Source organism: Microtus oregoni, unplaced genomic scaffold, assembly GCF_018167655.1.
Source record: "Microtus oregoni isolate MIOR12 unplaced genomic scaffold, Mior012 000013F_ref0000133, whole genome shotgun sequence".
NCBI classification, from domain to species: Eukaryota; Metazoa; Chordata; class Mammalia; order Rodentia; family Cricetidae; genus Microtus; species Microtus oregoni.
The window spans coordinates 109897-132612 of record NW_024543072.1 but is presented as its reverse complement, the minus strand read 5'-3'; the positions used below and the strand labels follow the sequence as shown (position 1 = coordinate 132612).

Genomic DNA, 22716 nt, shown 5'->3' with positions numbered 1-22716 from the left:
CAGCATGGAAAGCTGCATGCCAGGTCCAGCTCCAGCCAGAAAACCAATAGTGAAGCATTTAGCACTCCACCTAGGCATGAGAGATCCCTAGTGGGCATAGAACGTCAAACCTGTAAAACCCATTCTTCAAGCCGCTTTGCAGGCTCAGGCAGTAAGGAAAACATGGCTCATCGCTAAAGGGTAAACGCAAATCTCAACGACAGTGAAAAGAAACAGATTTTCTCTTCCATTTGTTATCCCTTGAAAGGACATTCATTTCCCCCTCCCAACCTAGTGTAGGTGTTCATGTCCCTCCGTGTTTTGCTTGTTCATCTTGTAATAGTCATCAGTGAGAACCACAGGCTACATACATCGGAAGCAGCTTTTATTGACAGGTTGTTTCCAGAAACCAAAAAAAGCCATGAGCTGTCAGTTAACGCCCTGTGCCTCCAAGATGCCTCCAGGGTTCCACTTGCAGAAGGGGTGCAAACTGCCTCTTTCAAGGTCCAAGTCTTTTACCTTCCTGTACAGCTTATCTTAGAAACTTTGTGACCTTACTCTATTGTTGGCTTTTGTTCCCCTCCCCCCTCCACCTATAGCTACTTTGTAACAGCCAGAGGTGACCCGTGAAAGAATCATGAGTTAGGAGAAAAATTCACAAGAAAACAGGAATATAGCCCATCAAGTTCCACTGTCCTGCCTCGGTGGCTTGATCCTTCATTGATTGCATTTTTCTTTGTGCTGGATTACACCCTTCTGAATCAGATCAGGGACTTCCACGGCCAGCCAAGGACCCAGCTACAATACAAGGGAGACCCTGTGAGGTTACTACCATAGTCAATGCCCCTTGTTGCACCTGACCCTCCTTCCCAGAGACTCTAGAGCATGCCCAAGTGGCAGCACCGTTACTCCCTTTGTCTCAGCTACGAACCCTCCCTCTTCCTCTCATAATCCAAGAAAAAAAACTTACCCCTAGGGCCATGAGATGAGCTAGTCCAAACTTGGGCACATTCCTGGCCCACAAAGGTTTGAAATGATCAGTCAGACATATTTTGCCACCCCTATGAGGAGGACGAGAAGAAGGTGTTGACATAAAAAACTAGCCATAATGTATAGCAGCCTTTTGGGAACACAGGAAGATTAGCGCTCAGAACTGTGAACAGGGTCAGCTAAGCACTTTGCATAGGCGTGGCACAGGGAAATCTAGACTCCCTCCAGACTCTGGAGTAGTACCCTCTGGGGAAACCCTCTGTCTCTTGAGCTCCTCCCTAAGGCTTTCCTTGCTCTTTCTCACCTCCTAGCCAAGGCCTACCTGTACATCTTTGCTGTCTTTCCATCCAGCTCAGGGACTGCAATTTCTGGAGCAGTAGTAGGATATGTGATAGGAATCTGGAGAAATTACAAAGCCTTAATAAAACAGAATCAAGAGAGAAATGAACTAGTCTAATTAAACATACACATTCCTTGTTTGAACTGCTTATTCAGCAGATCCCCCAAGCGACATGTACAGGCTAGGACTCGAGACATAGAGATTAGCAACTGTTACATATCTGCTTCAAACCTCAGCTTTCCCCTCCCGTTTTAAAAGTTTTATTTAGTCCCTTCAAAAAAGTTTAGCTTGCTAACAATCATCTGATCAATCCCTTTCTACTAACCTTCATACTTCCCATTCTATCACACTCACGTCAAACTCGATGTCAAACTCATATTTGAGGAGGTCATGGATGTACCAGCATTTTCCAAACCACCTGGAACAAAGACCAAACCTCACTCAGTCTAGTCAGCCCATTCCGATCATACTCAAATGACATCTGTTTAGGCCACCAAGCAGGAAGACTCATAGGTCAGGAATTAGGGAACTCTAAACTGATGCATGGCATGGCAGCTTTGGGTTGGTTATTGGATAACAAATTGCTTAAGCCAGGTAAGGATCCCACTCATACCTCCCAAGAGGGTCTGCTTACCGGGTCCCTTCCTTGTTGGACTCCAGTCGGAACCAATCATTGTCTGAATTCTTGTTGTTCTCCACATACTGAAAGCAGAAAATGAAATCTTAGAAGGAGCTAGAGCCAGTCAGTGATAGCACACACCTTTGATGCTAGCATAGGAGGCAGAGGCAGGAGGATCTCTGAGTTTAAGGCCAGCCTGGTCTACAAAGTAAGTTCCTGTCCAAAGAATTATTCAGAGAAAATCTGTACAAAAAAAGGGGGGGGGGGGAGTTTTCTGGAGAGATGGCTCAGAGGTTAAGGGAACTGGCTGCTTTTCCAGAGGTCCTGAGTTCGATTCCCAGTAACATGGTGACTCACAACCATCTATAATGGGATCTGATGCCCTCTTCTGGCATGCAGGCAGAACACAGTATATATAATACAATAAATAAAACTTAAAAAAAAAAAGTGTGGGGGGGAGCTAGAGTCAAGGGTTGCCCCTCTTCAAAAGTATGACTATTTTCTGTTTTAGTACATTTTTCACAACTTTTCAGACATAAACAAAATGAAAGAAAAGGATACACATGTAAGCTGGGTGCTTTCCCAGAATAGAGAATAGAATGTCCAGGTTTCCCACAGTATAGCAAGCACAAAATGTTTGGAGACTCATCGGGTTATTTTCTCACTTCTGATAGTACCTGTCCTCAGCCCCAAACTCACTTTACCATCTACGTTGTTCCTGGAGGACCCTGTGCTAGCTTTCATTAGCAGCCACAAGTTAATGACTCAAACCAGAACTTCAGGTTCTAGTATTCAACTCCGTGTTTCAGTTTATTCCATTTATTTATTTATTTATTTATTTATTTATTTATTTAATTTTTTAAGACAGGGTTTCTCTGTGTTGCCCTGGCGGTCCTGGAATTGTTTTGTAGCCCAGGCTGGCCTTGAACTCACAGAGATCCACCCCCCTACCCACCTCTGCTTCCCCAGTGCTGGTTTTAAAGGTATTTACAACCACCGTCTGGCTTCAATTTATACCTTTATCTAACAGAAAACAGAAACTCAGCACTTCCATCTGGATTTTATATTGTATCCCTCACCTCTTCCACTTCAGGGACTCCTGCCCAACCAACATTTTATAATTAAGAATGACCTTGACATTTTGATCCTCCTGCCCCTCCTGAGTGCTGAAATAACAGGCGTGAACCACCATGCAAGTTCTCAATTTCAGGAGGCAGTCTCATTCAGTCACTAAACCAAAAGACCAGCCTTCATCCTTGACCTTCCCTTTCCTTTCCCCACTAATATTTCATGATGTCCTGCTGACTTTAGTTTCTGCTATTTGCCTGTTACAAGGTCTCTCTGTAGCCAGGGCTGGCAATAAAGTCAGTGAAATCCTTCTGCCTCTGCTTCCCCCATACTAGGTTTATAGGTATGTACAACGATATCCAGCCTTAGCCCAATATTTACTTTTTCTTTTCTTGATAGGGCCTCACTAAATTCCTCAGGCTGGCCTTGAACTCATTCTGTAACCCAGGAAGGCTTTGAAACTGTCCAGGCTGGCCTCAGACCTGAAATTTTTCTGCCTCAGCATCACAATTGCTGCAATTACAGGATCCCAGCTTATAGCATGCTGTTGCTAGCTTGCATTCCTTTGCCCACGCTGTCCTTATATTGTTCTTTTTTTCTTCGCAAAACAAAAAATAAAAACAAAACTCTTAAAAATATCTATGTGTGTGAGTGATTTTTTTTTCTGCCTGTATATACCACACGTGCACATGGTACCTGAGGAGGAGACTCGAAGAGGGCATCAGAACCCCTGAAACTGGATAACTGTGAGCCACCACTTAAGTGCAGGGAACCAAACCAGGTCCTCTGCAAGGGCAGTAAGTGAGCTACCTCTCTAGCCTCTGTCCTTTTTTTTCCTATCTTTAGGTTTTAGATGCGTGTCTGTGTGTATCCATGTCAAGACTGTGCATGTGGCAGCCAGAGGACACTCAAAGGGTCCTGTTCTCTTCATGTGGGTTCCAGGGGCCAAACTCAGGTTGTCAGGTTGAGTAGCCCATCTCTACAAACTGAGCCATCTCTCTCTCTCTCGCCCCTGTGTTTATAGCTTAAGTTTCAATTCAAGCTTTACCACTTCTTAAAAAAGATTTATTTATTATGTACACAGTGTTCTATCTGCATGCATGCCTGCACACCAGAAGAAGGCATCAGATCTCATTATAGATGGCTGTGAGCCACCATGTGGTTACCAGGAATTGAACTCAGGACCTCTGGAAGAGGAGCCAGTGCTCTGAACCTCTGAGCCGTCTCTCCAGCCCCCAAGTTTTATCACTTCTGAGTATCCTTACCTTAGCAAACTAAAGTTGAATTACACATCCCTCCCCATACTCTCAAAATATACTAGTTATGTCTGTCTTTCCACTTAAATACTATTCCTGTCGACCTTAGTAGGACCCTTCTTAGTGGCTTTGTATACCTTCCAGGGTACTAGGAACACAATAATGTTTTATTGTTGTGTTTGAGGAAGGGTCTCGTGTAGTCCAGAATGACCTGGACTTCCAATCCTCTTGCCTCCACATCCTGGGTGCTGAGAATGCACGAGTCACTCCAGTCTATGAGGTGCTAGGGGTAGTAGAACCCTGCTAAGCAAGCACTCGGCCAGTTTCTCAGTGAAGCAATATATAAGAAAGAAGAGCTGACAGAAACCACCATAAGGGGTGTAATCTTTCTCTTGACACAACAGATTAGCTGAAAAGATGGCTATTTTATAAGTAGAGGCACCAATCTAACGCCTTACGCTTTCAGTTCTGACATTCATTCCTTTCATTCATTCCATTAATTTCATCACGAAGAATGAAAGAGGAGCAGTGATGGGCTGAGACCTCGGGCTCGAAGAAGCGCTTTTGACCCCCATTCCTACATTCAGTAGAGCAAACACCTGGGGCGGGAGCGACACGTCACCTTCCAGAAATACTGCTGTTTTTTCCTTCAAGGTCTAGTCCTACTGTACACCTAACCAGAGTCTCTTCTGTTTCCAACCCTCCGTCCACCCGTAACCCCCCAGACTCCCAAATAGCCGCATTTCTATGAATTTATAAACTTAAAAACCGGAAGCGGCTTCCACACGGAGCCAATTTCTGAGGACACCTGATTCCCCGCCACCCCTTTGCTACGCGGTCAACCGCAGCAGTAAAACTGACCCGGATAAGGGACTGATATTCCTCCTTTAGTCGCTGCACCCACAATTCTCGATCTCGGGGTCCGGCGTTAGTCTTCAGCACCGGGATCTCGGACACGACCCGCCGGGTAGCCTCATCCGCCATCTTGGACCAGGGCACAAGAAAAATGCGGAAGTGGAGTTGCTTGTTACTTACTCAGTGCTTCGCCATCTTTACTATGGGAAGATGAGGCGTTGTGTTGCCTTAAAGCCGTCTCTGAATGCACTCTTATTTTCTTGTAAGAAAATAGACCCTCTGGTGTGAGCCTCCGGAAGAACAGAATGAAGACGGGTTACTCCGTCCAGAATATGGCACCTACCATTAAACCACACCGGAGACAGCTCAAAGAGTGACTTCCGCTCATGCTCAGAAGCAATCTTGGAAAAGCCCACGACCTTCCCAAACCAGGAAAGTAGTTAGAATTTCATGTTTTTCGAGACACTTTTCAAAGTATTGTCTCTTAGAATGTACAATTTACGTGTTTGTGCTGAGTTACTTCCTTAGTTTATACAATACCTGCCCTGAAAAACGAACAGCACCTAATCAGGAAGTACACGTGCTTGTTTGGGTGGGTTTTTTTTTTTGTATTTTTTATTGATTTTTTAAAAATATTTATTTATTTATTTATTATGTATACAATATTCTGTCTGCATGTATGCCTGCAGGCCAGAAGAGGGCATCAGATCTCATTACAGATGGTTGTGGGCCACCATGTGGTTGCCAGGAATTGAACTCAGGACCTTTGGAAGAGCAGGCAATGCTCTTAACCACTGAGCCATTTCTCCAGCCCTTTAATTGATTTTTTATTGAGCTTACATTTTTCTCTGCTCCCCTCCCCTTCAACCCTCCTCCAGGGTCCCCATGCTCCCAATTTACCCAGGAGATCTTGTCTTTTTCTTCTTTCTACTTCCCATGTAGATTAGATCTATGTAAGTCTCTCTTAGTATCCTCATTGTTGTCTAAGTTCTCTGGGATTGTGGTTTGTAGGCTGGCTTTCTTTGCTTTATGTTTAAAAACCACCTATGAGTGAGTACATGTGATAATTGTCTTTCTGTGTCTGGGTTACCTCACTCAAAATAATGTTTTCTAGCTCCATCCATTTGCCTGCAAAATTCAAGATGTCATTAATTTTTCTGCTGTGTGTAGTACTCCATTGTGTAAATGTACCACATTTTTCCTTATCCATTCTTCGGTCGAGGGACATTTAGGTTGTTTCCAGGTTCTGGCAATGACAAACAGCTGCTATGAACAAATCTGAGCATATGTCCTTGCTTGTTTGTTTTTAAAGGGGACAGAGTCTCACATAGGATGGCTGGAACTCTTCTTGCTTATGTAAAATAATGAATGTGTCTATGTTTTAAAACCAACTGAAAGCTAAAACATTTTGAAAAGAGTTACTGAATATCTTTTGTGTGCTATGCACTAAGTATATAGACATATTTGGTCCAGGATGAATTCTCCCAAATGGTTAGAGGACAGACACTGAGTGCCTATTCTTAGAATTGGTCCAGGATAAATTCTCCCGAATGGTTAGAGGACAGACACTGAGTGCCTATTCTTAGCTTAAGACAAGTCTTCTGGTAACGTTTTGTTGATTTTGAGACAGGTTCTCACTATGTAGACCAGGCGGGCCTCCGACGCAAAGAGCAGCCTGCCTGTCCCCCAAGTACCGTCGGGTAATTTCCAAACTCATTTGATGCTAAGAAATCTCACTGGGACACAGTGGCCCGCACTGGTTATCCTAGCATGGGCTGCGGTGGGGTGGGGCAAGACAGGAAGATTGCTGCAACTCAATCTAAAACAAACAAACGTCCCTATGTGGCAGCTGTGGTGGTGCACACTTCTGAGTTTGAGTCTACACAGGCAGCAGATCCCGTCTCAAAGAAAACAAGAACAAATGTGGAAATGGCTCAAGTGGGTATAGGTGCTTGTAGCCCAAGCCTGGCACCTGAGCCATCCCTGGAACCCACATATGGAAGGAAGGAGAAAACAAACTCCACAAGTTGTCCTCTGGCCTATGTACATGTGTTGTGGCGTGTGTGTCCCTTCAACTAAAATTTAAATTTTTGTTTGTGGTTTGTTTTTTTTTTTTTTCCTCAAGACAGGATTTTTCTGTGTAACAGACCCGGTCACCCCGGAGTTCATTCTGTACACCAGGCTGGCCTTGAACTCACAGAGATACGAAGTGGTAGAATTAAAGGCATGTACCATTACACCTGGCCTATTTGTTTGTATTTTATGTGTTTTGCTTGAATGCATGTAAGATACCATGTACATGCAACGCCCCTGGAAATGACATTACAGTAACAGACATTACTTCCATGTGGGTGCTAAGAAGTAAACCTGTCTTCTGTGAGAGTAGCAAGTATTTTTAACTGCTGAGCCATTTCTTCAGTCCACAAAACAAAACAAAACGAGAAGAAATAAAAACCACACAGGTGCATTTTTAATTATTGATTTATTTATTTGTTTAGGTTTTTTTTGTTGTTTTTTGTTTTTTTTGAGACAGAGTTTCTCTAACAGTCCTAGCTGTCTTGGAAGCAGCTCATGTAGACCAGGCTGGCCTCAAACTTACGGAGCTCCACCTGCCTCTGCCTCCCGAGTGCTGGGATTAAAGGTGTGTGCTATTACCACCCACCCGGCTGAGGGTTTTTATCTTACTAGCACACTATAAATTTCTTTGTAAAGATATTAGATACAGCTAAGACACAACTTTGTAATGATTTACTAGAGATCTCCTAAGGTAAATAAAGGTTTATTTCATTTTTGGTGTAGGCACAGTGATGTGGTCAGAGAACAGAGATGAGAAATGAGGTTTTACAATTATCCTTGGTTATTCTAATTCTGTGACATGCATCTCTAAAGAAATACAGACTTTTCCTAACATTCCTGGTTGGATCTCTACATGTAGTACCTTTTTTTTTAAACCACTTTTAGAAAATATATTTAAGTATTTTTTATGTGTTGAGTATTTTACCTGTATATATGTACACCACATGCATCCTGATGCCCACGGAGGCCAAAAGAATGACATCAGGTTCTCTGGAACTTGAGTTATAATTGTGAATTCTCACGTGGCTGCTGGGACCAAACTCCCATCCTCTACAAGAGCAGCAACTACTGACCCACTGCTGTGGAATAATGTTTTTGCCAAGACAAGGTTTCTCTGTGGCTTTGGAGCCTGTCCTGGAACTCGCTCTGTACCCAGGCTGGCCTCGAACTCTCAGAGATCTGCCTGCCTCTGCCTCCCAAGTGCTGGGATTAAAGGCATGCACCACTACCGTCTGGCTGTTTTTTTTTTAAATTAATCTTACGTTATTTCCATTGGTGTTTTGCCTGCATATATCTCTGTGTGAAGGTGTCATATCTTGGGAGTTATAGACAGTTGTTAGCTGCCATGTAGGTGCTGGGAATTGAACCTAAGTCCTCTGCAAGAGCAGCCAGTACTCTTAACTGGTGGGCCTTCTCTCCAGTCCCTGGAATAATCTTTTTTGTACACTGTGAAGATGTGTCTTTGTCAAGGCACCTTCTGATTGGTTTAATACAGAGCTAAATGGCCAATTGCCAGGCAGGAAGAGGTTAGGCAGTATTTCTGGGAAAGACACCAGAGGACTTGGAAAGCCCTCTCTTCAGACCTTCTACCTCTGTTTTTGATTCTGAGAATCTAAACTTTTTGAACATAGTATATTCCCAGCATCCAGTGGCTCACCATCTTCCACCTTCTATAATTTCAATTCCAGAGGATTCGACACCTCTTCTGGGCTTCATGAACACTCCTGAGGACCAGCCTAGACATAACTATTTCTCGTACCAGCGTAGAGGTGTGGGAATAATTGAAGCACAGTTTACACGACCGTATCGGGAAGGAGTCTCAGTGTTCATTCAAATCCTGAAGATCACCCGCATTTATTATCCAAACAGCTTTTAAATCAAAACGTAAACTGAGGGGGAAGTTCATTAGCATTGTGTTTTCTAGGTAGTAGGGAGAATGACTTTGGTCATGTCCACACCTATGCCTATTCTGTCATGTAGACTGAAAAACACCTCTTTCCCAGACGACCTCCAAAATTACAACAGAAGGAGCAGAACGACATTAGCATATCCTGACCACTTGCTTAGGATGGTGTCAGGCTGTCTCAATATCAAAAGGCTAGGAGACCACCTTCTGTGCGGTAGGTTCAAATTGTGCCTTGCCAGGTTGCTCAGAAATCTGACTGCCATACAGTGTAGGAATATGGGTCTGTATAATCCAGCCCCCACAGAACACGAGGCATGCATGTGGATGTACATATATACCATGCAGTCAAAACACTCACACAGAAAAAAAATAACTTAAAAACTTAATACTTTCTTTGAATATACTATGATATTGGGACATACCCACTGATATTTAAAAATCACTGGTTCAGGGCTGCTGAGATGGTTCAGAGGGCAAGAGCACAAGCCTGAGTTTGACCCTAAGAACCCACATCAAAGTGAGGGACTGTGTAGGCAGACTTTTCTTTCCAACCTACTAGTTCCCCAATAACCAACATGGAGTCTAACACTAATTATAAATGCTTAGCCAAGAACTCAGGCCTGTTACTAGCTAACTCTTTTTTTTAAAATATTTATTTATTTACTATGTATACAATATTCTGTCTGTGTGTATGCCTGCAGACCAGAAGAGGGCACCAGACCCCATTACAGATGGTTGTGAGCCACCATGTGATTGCTGGGAATTGAACTCAGGACCTTTGGAAGAGCAGGCAATGCTCTTACCCTCTGAGCCACCTCTCCAGCCCTAGCTAACTCTTTTTTTTTTTTTTTTTTTTGGTTTTTCGAGACAGGGTTTCTCTGTGGTTTTGGAGCCTGTCCTGGAACAAGCTCTTGTAGACCAGGCTGGTCTCGAACTCACAGAGATCCGCCTGCCTCTGCCTCCCGAGTGCTGGGATTAAAGGCGTGCGCCACCACCGCCCGGCTCTAGCTAACTCTTAAAAATTTAAATTAACCAGTATTTCTTATTTACCCTCTGCCAATGTTAGCACCTCCTTCCAACACAGCACATTCATCTCTCTTGCTTCTCTCTGCATCCCTCCTGATTCCTCCAACTTCTTCCCAGGATCCTCTCTGCCCCAAAAACCCTGCCTAGCAATCGGTCAATCAGCTTTTTATTAACAATCAGAGCAACACATTTTCACAGTGTACAGAAGGATTTTTCCACAGGAGGACCGACTCCACAAAGTTTCACATATGATGTTGTGTTATGCACATGCATCACACAAAAATGATAAAAAAAAATCACTGATCCATGTGAGATTAAACTTTCAATGAACATGTCCAAGTTTGAAGAAATATTTCCTAAAGCCACACTCAGAGAATTCAGGCAGCATTCTGTTCACAGCAAAAGCCTGTCCCTGAATACAACTAATAAACCTGGGGTAGTGGCTCATCCAGGTAAGATGTTCTGACCTGGAGCCAGAATTCAGATCAGTTTGTAGACGAATAATCAAGACCATTAATCAGTACACATGGTACAACGAGCCCTCTTAGCAGGACAAAGATCTTCATTGCTTCAGAGTGCAAACCAGGGTAAAACAGGAGGGGGACTATCAAATTTAATCTTTTCAAGTGGTTTCTTTCTCTCACCACCCCCTCTCTGGTTTTTCGAGACAGGGTTTCTCTGTGTAACAGTCCTAGCTGTCCTTGAACGAGTTCTTGGAGACCAGGCTGGCTTAGAACCTAGGAAAGATCCACCTGCCTCTCCTCCCAAGTGCTGGAATTAAACGTGTGCACCACCACTGCCCAGCTTCAAATGATCTCTTATGAATTTATTCTTTTTGGGTTTTTGTTTTATTTTTATTTGAGGTAGTTTTGCTCTGAAACTCTGACTATCCTGGAACTCACTCTGTAGACCAGGCTGGCCACAAACTCAGAGATCTATAGCTGCCTCTGCCTCCCAAGTGATGGGATTAAAGGCGTAAACTACTACCACCCGGCTAGTTTATACTTGTTTTTAAGAAATTCTTATAGAATATTTATTAGAAACTAAATTCTAAAAGATTAAAGGAGGGCCTCAAGTTCACCTGTTTTTAGAGGAGGAACTCATCTATAAGAATGTGTTTAAAGAATTCCTACTTAGCCAGGAGCTGGTGGTGCACACCTTTAATCCCAGCACTTGGGAGGCATAGATAGGTGGATCTCTGAGGCCAATCTCGTCTACAGAGCAAGTTCCAGGAAGGGTGCCTTAAAAAAGAAAACAAAACAACAACAACAACAAAACCACAACCAAAGCTTACTCTACTATAGGTGTTGGAGATAAGGTAGTGCACAAGGGACTCAAGAGTCCCTGTCCCTGTCCTTATGGAAATGGAAATGATTGTAACACATCTAAGCAAAGAGCAGGTCTGGTTGAATAACTAACTCAGTCTAAAAACCGCACTGATGGAAGACTGATGTTTGGCTGAAGAGTGCAGCTGGTGAATGGGGAAGCTCCGGAGTTTCTGGTAGGGCCATTATCAGTCATCACAGGGCAAGTAAGTTTGTGGGACAGGAGAAATGACTGTTTTATCAGGGAAAAAACATTGGATTGGGGGAAAACAAAATTAAAACAGAGACAAAGAGAGTTCTTTGTGAACTTAAGGCATTGGTCTGGACCCTTTTAGAGTTACAGACAGTTGTGAGCTGCCATGTGGGTGCTGTTGAGCCATCTCTCCAGCCCCTGCTCTGGAAGATTCTTTAAGATGGATAGAGAAATGCTCCTTATATTGTAGGGATGTAGAATATCAGTATACACAAGGAGCCAGTTTGTAATTTCTTTTTTTTTTAATTTTATTGATTTTTTTTATTGAGCTCTACATTTTTCTCTGCTCCCCTCCCTGCCTCTCCCCTTCCCTTCAACCCTCTCCCAAGGTTCCCATGCTCCCAACTTATTCAGTAGATCTTGTCTTTTTCTACTTCCCATGTAGATTAGATCTATGTAAGTCTCTCTAAGGGTCCTCATTGTTGTCTAGGTTCTCTGGGATTGTGATTTGTAGGCTGGTTTTCTTTAGTTTGTAATTTATTTCTTTTTTTCTTTTCTTTCTTTCTTTTTTTTTGAGACAGGGTTTCTCTGTAGCTTTGGAGCCTGTCCTGAAACTAGCTCTTGTAGACCAGGATGGCCTCAAACTCACAAAGATCGGCCTGCCTCTGCCTTCCCGAGTGCTGGGATTAAAGGCGTGCGCCACCACCGCCCAGTGTAATTTCTTTTAATTATCCTGGGGACATCAATATGAATTATTGTAAATTAAAGTTTGATCTTTATTATTGCTATAAACTATTAGATTCATGCATATAATCACTTGATAAGAAAACAGTTAAATTCACAGGATGTTTATTGTGTGCTAGGTATGGTCCTAAATATTTTATGTATGTTAACTCCTTGAATACTAACAACAGCTCTTCTTAGGTACTTTTATAATTTTCAATTACATATAAAGAAATAGGCTGGGCATCTCATTACTCAAGAGGCAGAGGCAGGAGGATCTCTGTGAGTTTGAATTCAGCCTGGTCTACAGAGCTAGGCTCAGAGACAGCCAGGGCTACACGAGAAACCCTGTCTGGGAAAAACAAAACTAACCAACCAACTAACAACAAAACAAACAAAGAAAAACAGAAAAGAAACAGAAGCACAGTAGATTCGATGAACCTCACATATAATGACAGATCTGCTCTTTAGTCCCAAGCATAGCCTGGTGTACCAGGCTTTTTCTTTGGTGCTATCAATCAGTTCCCAAATCATGATACATACACTTATTACTAGTTTTCAATGCCTTAGCTTAGCTCTTATTTTAATCTGTTTCTTTTCATCTATGTTTTGCCTCGGGCTTTTGACCTTTCTTTGTCCCACTCTGTATCTGCTGGCTGGCAGCTGATGCCTGGCCCCGGGCATCTCCCTCTTTTGGGCCCTCATTTTCTCCTCCTCCTCTCCAGTCTAGATTCTTCCTCCTATTTATTTTTTATGTCAGGCAGCCCCACCTATCCTCCTGCCATTCAGCTTTTTATAAGGCCAATCAGGTACTTTAGGCAGGAAAATGAAACAAATGCAACACATCTTTACATAATAAACAAGTGTAGCATAAACAAACACAACAGCTTTACACAGTTAAAAGTAATATCCCACAGCATAAACAAATATAAGACATCTCTTCTAAGTTAAAATAATATTCCACAACAGCCTGCCTCCAGAATTCACATCCTTAATCAATTCATGAGCTTTTCTACCACCTCCAGACCCAATTAGCAGCAAGGACCAAAGGGGTTGGGAATGGTGGCAGTCTAGGTAGCTTAGGCTAACCAGAAACTTTTGATTTTTTGGCCTCAGCCTTTAGAGTGAGGAATTGTATCCATTCATTAACATGCTGCAAACCTGGAAGAATTTAACCTTCACTGTGACTTCACCTTTACCCAGCAGCTAGTGACACCTGGTGTTGTACTATATTGCTTTAACTATGTAAAGATGTGTTACGTTAGTTTATGCTTGATAGGCAGGGCTGGTGGGCAGACAGAATAAACAGGAGGATGACTCTAAGCTCGAGAGAAGAGAGACAACAAGGGAGAAAGAGTGGGAGATGCCCAGGGCAAGCCAGCCAGACATGGAGGAAGCAGGAAAAATAGGACATACAGAATGAAAGGTAAAAAGCCCTGAAGCAAAACACAGATGAAGAGAAACAGATTAAATTAAGTAGTAAGAGCTAGTAGGACATGCACAAAATATAGCCAAGCATTCATAATTGATAATAAGTTTCCATGTCTTATTTGGGAGCTAGTGGTAGCCCAAAAGAAAGCCTGATAGAGTTTAGTGTGTCAGAGTGTTTGGTTTACAAAGGCGCAGACACTCTTTGGGGAGGAAAGAGCTGATATGAAAGTAATTATCATAAAGAAATTCAGCTGGTCAGTGGTGATGCAAACCTTTGATTCCAGCACTCAGGAGGCTGTGGCAGGTGGATATCTGTGAGTTCAAAGCCAGCCTGGTCTACAGACTAAGTTCCAGGCCATCCAGGACTACACAGAGAAATCCTTTCTTGAGTAACAAACAAAAAACAAAAGAAAAAGAAAAGAAATTCAAGAGCTCTGTGCATGGTGGTACACATGTATAAACCCAGAACTCATAGGCTGAAGTAGGAGCATAATGAGTTTGAGGCCACTCTGGGTTATACAGTGAATACCAGATCAGCCTACATTATGTAACAATATTCTGTATCAAAAAAAATGACCAAGGCTAGGGACATGGATCAGAGGATAAAAAGGTTACTGCACAAGTACAAAGCCCTGGATCTGAATCTTCAGAACCCACCAAAGCCAGATGTAGAAGACTGAATCCTAATCTTAGTGTTGCTAAGGGGAGATGGGAGGTACAGACAGGAGAATCCTCAGACGCTCATAGGTCAGCTATCCTGACTGCAGTGGTGAATGACAAAAAGAAATCTTGCCTCAAATGAGGTATAAGACAAGGACTGCAGACCTCCATACATTCGTCCTGGTATCTGCATGGCTGCATTCACATCACATACAACACACATATCACATTATGTACAGCTATACATATCACACACACACACATATATATATATAACATCACACATACATACACATATTACATATAGGCACACATCACATACACACATATATATTAAAGAATATATACATATAGACCGTGCACACAGATATAAATATCACACACACATATATAGCTGGATTTTTCTTTGGGCCACCAGCTTACAAATAATGACATGGTGTAGAAATAGGAGTGACAGGCTGTGTTCCTGCTGCCTGGTTCCCGGCCGCCTGGCTAGCTTATGCCCCGAAATAACAACACACAAATTATATTCATTTAAACACTGCCTGGCCCATTAGTTTCAGCCTCTTATTGGCCAATTCTCACATCTTGCTTTAACCCATATTTCGTAATCTGTGTAGCACCACGAGGTGGTGGCTTACCGTGAAAGATCTTAACCTGCATCCATCTCAGAGAGGAGAGCTATGGTGTCTGCCTCACTGCCTTCTTCCTCCCAGCATTCTATTTTGTCTATTGTACCTATCTAAATTCTGCCCTATCAAAAAGCCAAGGCAGTTTCTTTATTAACCAATGAAAGTAACACATAGACAGATGACCCTCCTCCATCAACATGGAGACATTATAAAAGCTTGGCCGTAGCTTAGTCTTGTCCCACTAGCTCTTATAAATTAACCCATTTATTTTAACCTACATTCTGTTGCATAAATCCTTACTTCATCTCTCCATACCACCCATCGCCTATATTGCTTCCTCCACATCTGGCATTAACATAGGTAAGACAATAGAATATTCTCCAAAATTGCCAAATACAATGAATTGGATATTGTAAACGTAATTCTTACTTGGTAATTATTCTTGTTGTATACAGTTTTACTGTGTTAGAGTGTAAATGGAATTTCCTTTGGGGCACCAGCTCACAAAAAAATGACATGGAGACTTATTATTAATTATGAATGCTCAGCCTATAGCTTAGATTTGTCCCACTAGTGCTTTTTTTGTTTGTTTTGTTTTTAGAGACAGGGTTTCTCTGTGTAACAGTCCTAGTTGTCCTGAAACTAGCTCTTGTAGACCAGGCTGGCCTTGAACTCCTGGAGATCTGCCTGCCTCTGCCCCCGAGTGCTGGGACTACAGGCGTGCGCCACCACCGCCCGGCTCGGCTCCACTCTTATAACCAAAACTAACCACTTCTATTCATCTACACGTTGCCGTGTGACTCATGACTTTTCTCCTCTCTATGTTGCCCATCCTGCGTACTCCTAACATCTCTGCCTTTTCCTTCCCAGCATCCCTCTGCCCAAAAAGTCCTGCCTAGATGTTGGCCATTCAGCTTTTTATTAAACCAGTCAGAGTGACACATATTCACAGTGTACAAAAAGATCATTTCAAAACATTAAACACTTTCCTTTTTATTTAGACAAAAAAATGGAAAAGTGTTGTGGATTATTTGTAAAGATGTGTCTTTGTCAAAGCACCTTCTGATTGATTTAATAAAGAGCTGAATGGCCAATAGCTAGACAGGAAGAGGTTAGGCAGACCCTCGGGAGATAGAGAGGACTCTGAGAAGAAGAAAGGCAGAGTCACCAGGAGATGCAGAGCAAACAAGATGTGCAGAAAGTGAGCTAACAGCCATAAGACCTGTTGCAGAATGTAAATTAATATAAATGAGTTAATTTAGGTTATAAGAGTGAGCAAGTTACAAGTCTAAGATCTAAGCTGAGCTTCCCATGTCATAGGGATGCTGGAGGAACAGAGAAAGACTTGTTACAAATAAATCTTCATTTTAAGAACACAAAAAATTTTCCTTCCATCCTCTGAAGGTTTGAGGGAATGACCTAACAATAAACAGACTAGGCAGGAAAAAAAGACATATATTTTTATTAATGTTCCAAAGAAGAAAAAGTCACAACTTGCGGGGGTGGGGAGTGGTTACCACAGTAGTGATGGTCCAACATTAGTGAGGAACTTACATATGTTTTTGTCTTTTTTTTTTAAATAGGGAAGGGAGCTAATAAGAAATGTCAGATAGTGAAATATTATTGGGGAAACTTAGCCTCCTTAAACATATACTACTCTAGGACAAAATGTGTCCGAGGCACAACAGAAAATGGATTTGTAAGTGATTCTCCATGGGGCCAAAACAAAGGACAATGATGCATGTCAGAAGCTGTGTGTGCAGACAGATATCAATGTTCCTTCCATGTAGTTCATGGTGAAGTCTCAGTAAGATGGAAGGCAGCTGTCTTCCCCATCCCTGGATTGTTAGGTAGATAAGGAATCGTGTAGAAAGCCTCTTTGTATTCAAAAAACACGAAGAAACAAGAGGTCAAAGGGACTTTAACTCTGTGGAAGATCAAAAAACCTCTCAGAACGACAAAGCATCAACCATCACTGAGCGACTATTTTGACATACCCAACAGCATATTATGTTTTTGTTTGTTTCAGACAGGGTCTCTCCATTATGTAGCCCTGGCTATCCTTGATGTTACACTTTAGACCAGGTTGGCTGACTTCAATGACTGCCTCTGCCTCTCAAGGGCTGGGAATAAAGGTGTTTGCCACCACATCCAGCTAATTTTATGGAATATGACTTATAAAAGAAAGAGAAATATTTCTAAGATAAATGTGATGAAGCTAAAACACAAACTTGAACATATATCCTGTTTAGAAACAAATCCTGTTATAGCACTTGTGTTTTTGTTCCACTGGTGGACAAAGGCAGGGAAGACAGATGCAAAAATAGTACCTCTTTTGTAACTCAATACTCATTATTTGGTATAAATTTTGATACATACAAAAAGGAAAACGATACAAGATAGCCTAAAGGGTTGACAGTGCTGATGACGCTTGTCTTGAACATGAGGTCGCAGCTGAAAATGTCTGTAAATTGAATTCTGTTTCAGTGTAGGACTGGCATTTCCTACCTACAGATTGGTATTCTGAGTAAATTAGGAAAGAATACGAACTGAACTTTTCTTTTGGGGGCAGGGGGTTGAGACAGGGTTTTTCTGTCTAGCTTTGGAGCCTGTCCTTGAACTTACTCTGTAAACCAGGCTGGCCTCAAACTCACAGAGATCCATCCGCCTGCCTCTGCCTCCACCTGGGATTAAAGGTGTAGGCCACCACCACCTGTCATGAACTGAACTCTTTAAAGGCATGTATCACCACCACCCAGCTAGGACCTAACTCTTAAGAGATGTGGGTTGTCAGCAACTGAAAGGCAGGCCTACCTTAAAATGCTTTCTAAAGTAAATCAAAATGCTAGAGATTCTCCAGTGCAGAACTTTGAAATTGTCATGAGTATGTCTTTAATTTGAGGAGAGATAAAATGATAGGACAGGACAACTGGATTAAGCACGTTTCTTTGAGAAAGGGCTATTTTCAGATTCCAACACCCCCCACCCCTGCAGACAGTATTTCTCTGTGTAACAACTCTGGCTCACTATGTAGATCAGTATGGTTGGAGTTCACAGAGATCCGCCTGCCCCTGCCTCCTGAGTGCTGGGATTAAAGGTGTGTGCCACCACCACCTAGTTTATTTCTAGGAATCCTAAACTTGAGTGATCCTGATGGAAAGCAAAGGAATCACATGTAAAATTCCTTAAATAAAAAATTATTAACTTAAAAAATACTTTTAAGTTGGGCATGCCTATCATAGACCTTTATTTCTAGCACTCAGCTAAAGGCAGGCAATGAGCCAGCCTGGTCCAAACAGTGAATTCAAGGTCAGCCAGGGCTATATATTGTTGTGGGATATTTGATCAAAACATAAACCTGAGACTGCATTATTTACTTGAAAAACCTGTTTCTAGTTGTGGTGGCTCAGCCCTAGCACACACATTTAATTCAAGATCTTTCTGCTTGCATTTTGTAAACAGGACTAAAAAGAAAAGTCAACCAAAAGGGGGAGCAAACAACTAGGTGGCAGGAAGAGAACATAAGATTATTAAGAAAAACCATAGGGAGTAAGAGGGAATCGGAAGGATGAGTAGAGAGATGCACAGGAAGCAGAAGAGAGGGACAAGGAGTTGGGGGACTCATGTTTGAGACGGACAAAGTGAGGCTTCTGGGACATCGGCTGTGGAGGAAGGTCAGCTGGTGCTTTCTCTGCTTCTCCTGGGATAGTAGGCTTTCACCCCAGCATCTGGCACCTGAATCTTTATTGGTAAAAATCAAACAATTGAGATTTTGTTAAAAACAACATTGGCTCTCCAACATGTGACATGACTCATGTTATACCCACACATTCTAGCCTCCTGGAATATGCAGAAGATGTGGCAAAAGCCAGCATTGGACTAATGAATGCAGATCAATGAGGGACAAGCAAAGTAACCCTATGCCTTCAGCAAATGACTCAGGGGACCTACTGCAGGTTTCAAAACCAAATTTGGTTCAATCATTCCCTGTCAGCATTGGAGAAACTCATCCACAGAATGATTGAAAGACTTAATACCTGTTATTAAAAAGAACACAGCTCTGAATGTGATGAAGGATAGAACAGTATCAGTAGATAAAGGGTCAGAAGAGATCAAACAAGTATTTTGGCAAACTGGTACAAATGGTCAGAGACCAAAGCTAAAAATACAGATAAATGGCATTGAAATTGAAAGTTTTGTAGATACAGGAGCAGAAATAACAGTAATCTCATTGCAGTACCCAGACACTTATTAATTATGAAATCTTGGTTTTTAGGTTAGGTTTGTCTCAACTAGCTCTTTTAAGAAAATTAACCCATTATATCATATGGCATTACCTCTCTGCTTGCACTTTGTTTCCTCTGTCTCCTGATATCTCCTCAGCATAATTTCTGCACCTAGTCTTTCTCTCTTCACCGCCCCCCCAACCATGCCTAACTCTCCTGTCTAGCTATTGGACATTCAGCTATTTATTAAACCAATCACAGTGACACATCCTCACATAGTGTAAAAAAATATTCCACAACATTTCACCCAAATCTTGGCACCCAGATTGGTCTCTTTAGGAGGTAAATATTCAGCTTCTAGGGAATGAAACAAAGTACAAGGTGGACTGAATGTACAGGGCCAGAAGGACAGGTAGGGAGATTAAAACCGTATGTGGCTAACTGCTGTGGAACAATCTTTGTACACTGTAAATATGTATTACTCTCATAGGTTAATAAAGATCTCACTGGCCTATTGCAGGGCAGGAAGAGACTGGGTGGGAAAGCCAGACTAGAAGGAAGTAGGGAAGAAGGGTGGAATTTCGAGTCACCAGCCAGACATAGAGGAAGCAGGACGTGTACAAAATGAGGTAACAGGCCATGAGTCATGTAGTAAAACTAAGATTTAAAAAAACTGGATTAGGGCTGGAGAGATGGCTCAGCGATTAAGAGCACTGCCTGCTCTTCCAAAGGTCCCGAGTTCAATTCCCAGCAACCACATGGTGGCTCACAGCCACTTATAATGAGGTCTGGTGCCCTCTTCTGGCCTTCAGACATACACACAGAAAGAATATAATAAATAAATAAATATAAATAAAAAAGCTGGATTAAGTTGTAAGAGCTAGTTAATAATAAGCCTGAGCTATCAGTCAAGCATTTATAAATATTTATTGAGTCTCTGAATTGGTTAGTTGGGAACTGGCAGGCAGGAAAGAAAAGTCTACTGACAGCTAACATAGTAATGAATTTGTTGGTTATAGCACTAGAACAGGTGGTAGAACAGCAGTTAAATACTCAACATATTGAAGAATTGATCAGTTCTTGGAATTCTCCTGTATTTGTTATTAAAAAGAAACCTGGAAAATGGAGAATGGTAACAGATCTGAGAGCTATAAATAAGGCAATTCAGCCAATGAGGTCTCTGCAGCCTGGAATTTCCTTGCCTTCTTTATTACCTAAGGGATGGTCTATTATAGTGTGCTGAAGTGTATTGTGTCTCTGCCTAAGGCACCTTCTGATTGGTTTAAGAAAGAGCTAAATGGCCAATAGCTAGGCAGGAGAGAATAGGTATGATTTCCAGGCAGAGAGAGAGAGAAACTGGGAGGAGGAATCTAGGTGAGCAATTTCACCACCAGACTCAGAGCAAGTTGGATGTGCTATATCAAAAAGAGGTAACTGAGCCATGTGGTAGAAGGCAGATTAAAAATTATGGGTTAAGTTATAAGAGTTAGTTGGATAAAAACCTAAGCTAAGGCTAAGAATTAGTAATAAGTCTCCGGGTAATTATTTGCAGGCTGGAGGACCAAAGATAGTTTGACAAGAAAGCTTGCTACTTTTTAACTATACCTTTACAAGAACTGGACAGAGAAAAACTTCTCTTCACAATGCCTACTTTTAATAAATCCCAGCCTGTTAAAAGGTACCACTAGAAAATTCTTCCACAAGGAATGTTAAACAGCTCCATCTTATGTAAATATTTTGTACAATAGCTATTAGAAATAATTCATAGGAGCTGGAGCAATGGCTTAGAGGTTAAGAGCACTGGCTGTTCTTCCAGGTCTTGAGTTCAATTCCCAGCAGGCACATGGTGACTCACAACCACCTAGAATGAGATCTGGTGACCTCTTCAGGTGTGTGAGCATACATTCCGGCAGAACACTGTATAAAACAAATAAATCTTGAAAAGAAAGAAGGAAAGCAGGCAGGCAGGCAGGAAGGATTTGTAGACAGTTTCCTCAGTCTAAAATCTATGGATGTCTTACTGGCTGATTCAGATGTAGATACCTTTGAAAAAATGTTTGATGAAGGAATGAGAAAAACAATGTAATGCAATTTGATATGGAAAAGCAACATAATTCAATCTTGGGGTTCACAGTGTGATCCAATATCTTGCAACATATGGCTGGTCTGTTACATAGGTCCAGCTTTGGCTCAAATCATATCCTTCAGCTTTTTAAGTGCTGGGATCACAAGTCTGAGTTGCCATGCCTGGCCACAAAAATGTTTTGTACATAGTATCTTTCCATTTCAGTCCGGTTCTTAACAACAGCTTTTTTCAAATGTACCTAGTGTCCTTTCTTCTTCCACAATCCATAGGACACATTTTAATCCACATCTTACCTGACCTGTTACATGTAACACTTTAAACCTTTCTTTCTTCCTGTTTGCTCCTTCTTACTGTCCTCAGCTTCCTCCCCTCGTCTAATCCCTCAAATACATATTTCTTCTTCTCTAGGCCATTATCCTCTTTTACAGCGCCAATAACTATCCATATGCACAGAAGCGCACTTTAAAGTTTCTTGGTTTCCAACCCACACGGTCTCCCTTAGAGTTAAAATAATATAACCCAGTTCTTCAAGTCAGAACATTCATACCACCTTATCCAACGCATGCCTTCCTACCTACACACCACCACCGACTCTTCCTTATCTTCCTAATTGTTCTCTCCTCTACTTTTCCAAACATTCTTTACAAGGCAACCGGTGATCTCTCTCTACGCAGCCCGCTCCCTGGGGACTGAACACTAGGCTGAACTGTGCTAAGAACACATTCTCTCACTGAGCTAACGTTATAGTGGTCTTCCTCGCTTAGATGAAGCCCAAACTGGTCTCCACCTTCAGAGCTCAAACAATCCTCCTACCTCAGGCTCCAGACCGGCACTAACATGCCCAGGTTGGCAAGTAGTGATCTTTCTACAATACAAACACAATTGCTCACACCTCTGTTTAGACCCTTCAAAGCCCTTTCATTGCCCTTAGGATAAAGTAAATCTACAAGGCCGCGAAACCAGATCCCTCCCTATCTCGTAGACCTTATGCATTACCTTTTCCTTTAGCCACGTTAGGCTGTTGGCAGCTCCAGAACAAACGTGAGCCCCACCCCACCGCGCCCCCCTATTCAATTCCCGACAGTCCTACTCGAGTCAGCTCAGGAGAGACGTTCGACAGGAAGTGAAAGCGCAAAAGGAAAACACTGAAGGGATGAATTCCGAGAGCAACTCTGAGAAGCGCTGCAAGGTCCGGGTTTCAGAACGTCCGGGTGACAGGAAGTTCAAAGCAAAGGTTAAAGCCAGATCTTGAACTTTCACCCAAGTTCACCAGGCAGTCCAGCTCCCGTACTATTCCGCCCTTACGTGTCATGGCTGCCAGCCCA

General features: G+C 42.3%; 1 protein-coding gene and 1 non-coding gene across 3 annotated transcripts; one reads left to right on the top strand and one right to left on the bottom strand.

Moving 5' to 3' along the window:
• Nucleotides 1-347: 347 nt before the first annotated feature.
• LOC121455213 (ubiquitin-fold modifier-conjugating enzyme 1) lies at nt 348-22714 on the bottom strand. 2 transcript variants are annotated; one of them, XM_041662830.1, is made up of 7 exons: nt 22697-22714; nt 5114-5236; nt 1944-2011; nt 1664-1727; nt 1292-1368; nt 950-1040; nt 348-777 (listed from the first exon to the last, which is right to left on the bottom strand). In XM_041662830.1, the coding sequence occupies exons 2-7, from the start codon at nt 5234-5236 to the stop codon at nt 697-699; spliced, it is 504 nt and encodes a 167-aa protein (XP_041518764.1). In that variant the 5' UTR covers nt 22697-22714; the 3' UTR covers nt 348-696. The 2 variants fall into 2 exon arrangements, with proteins under 2 accessions (XP_041518764.1, XP_041518763.1); XM_041662829.1 differs by lacking the exon at nt 22697-22714 and adding an exon at nt 5451-5510.
• Nucleotides 17348-17471, top strand: LOC121455490. The gene has a single exon (XR_005975513.1). It is a non-coding gene; the product is annotated as a small nucleolar RNA SNORA40 (small nucleolar RNA).
• Nucleotides 22715-22716: the final 2 nt, after the last annotated feature.

Coding starts and splice junctions, on each gene's coding strand:
- LOC121455213 (XM_041662829.1), bottom strand. CDS start 5,495: ATGAGCGGAAGTCACTCTTTGAGCTGTCTCCGGTGTGGTTTAATG. Junction 1,369..1,663: donor AGTTTGACATCGAGTTTGAC/GTGAGTGTGATA, acceptor TAATTTCTCCAG/ATTCCTATCACATATCCTAC. Junction 1,041..1,291: donor AAGACAGCAAAGATGTACAG/GTAGGCCTTGGC, acceptor TCCTCCTCATAG/GGGTGGCAAAATATGTCTGA.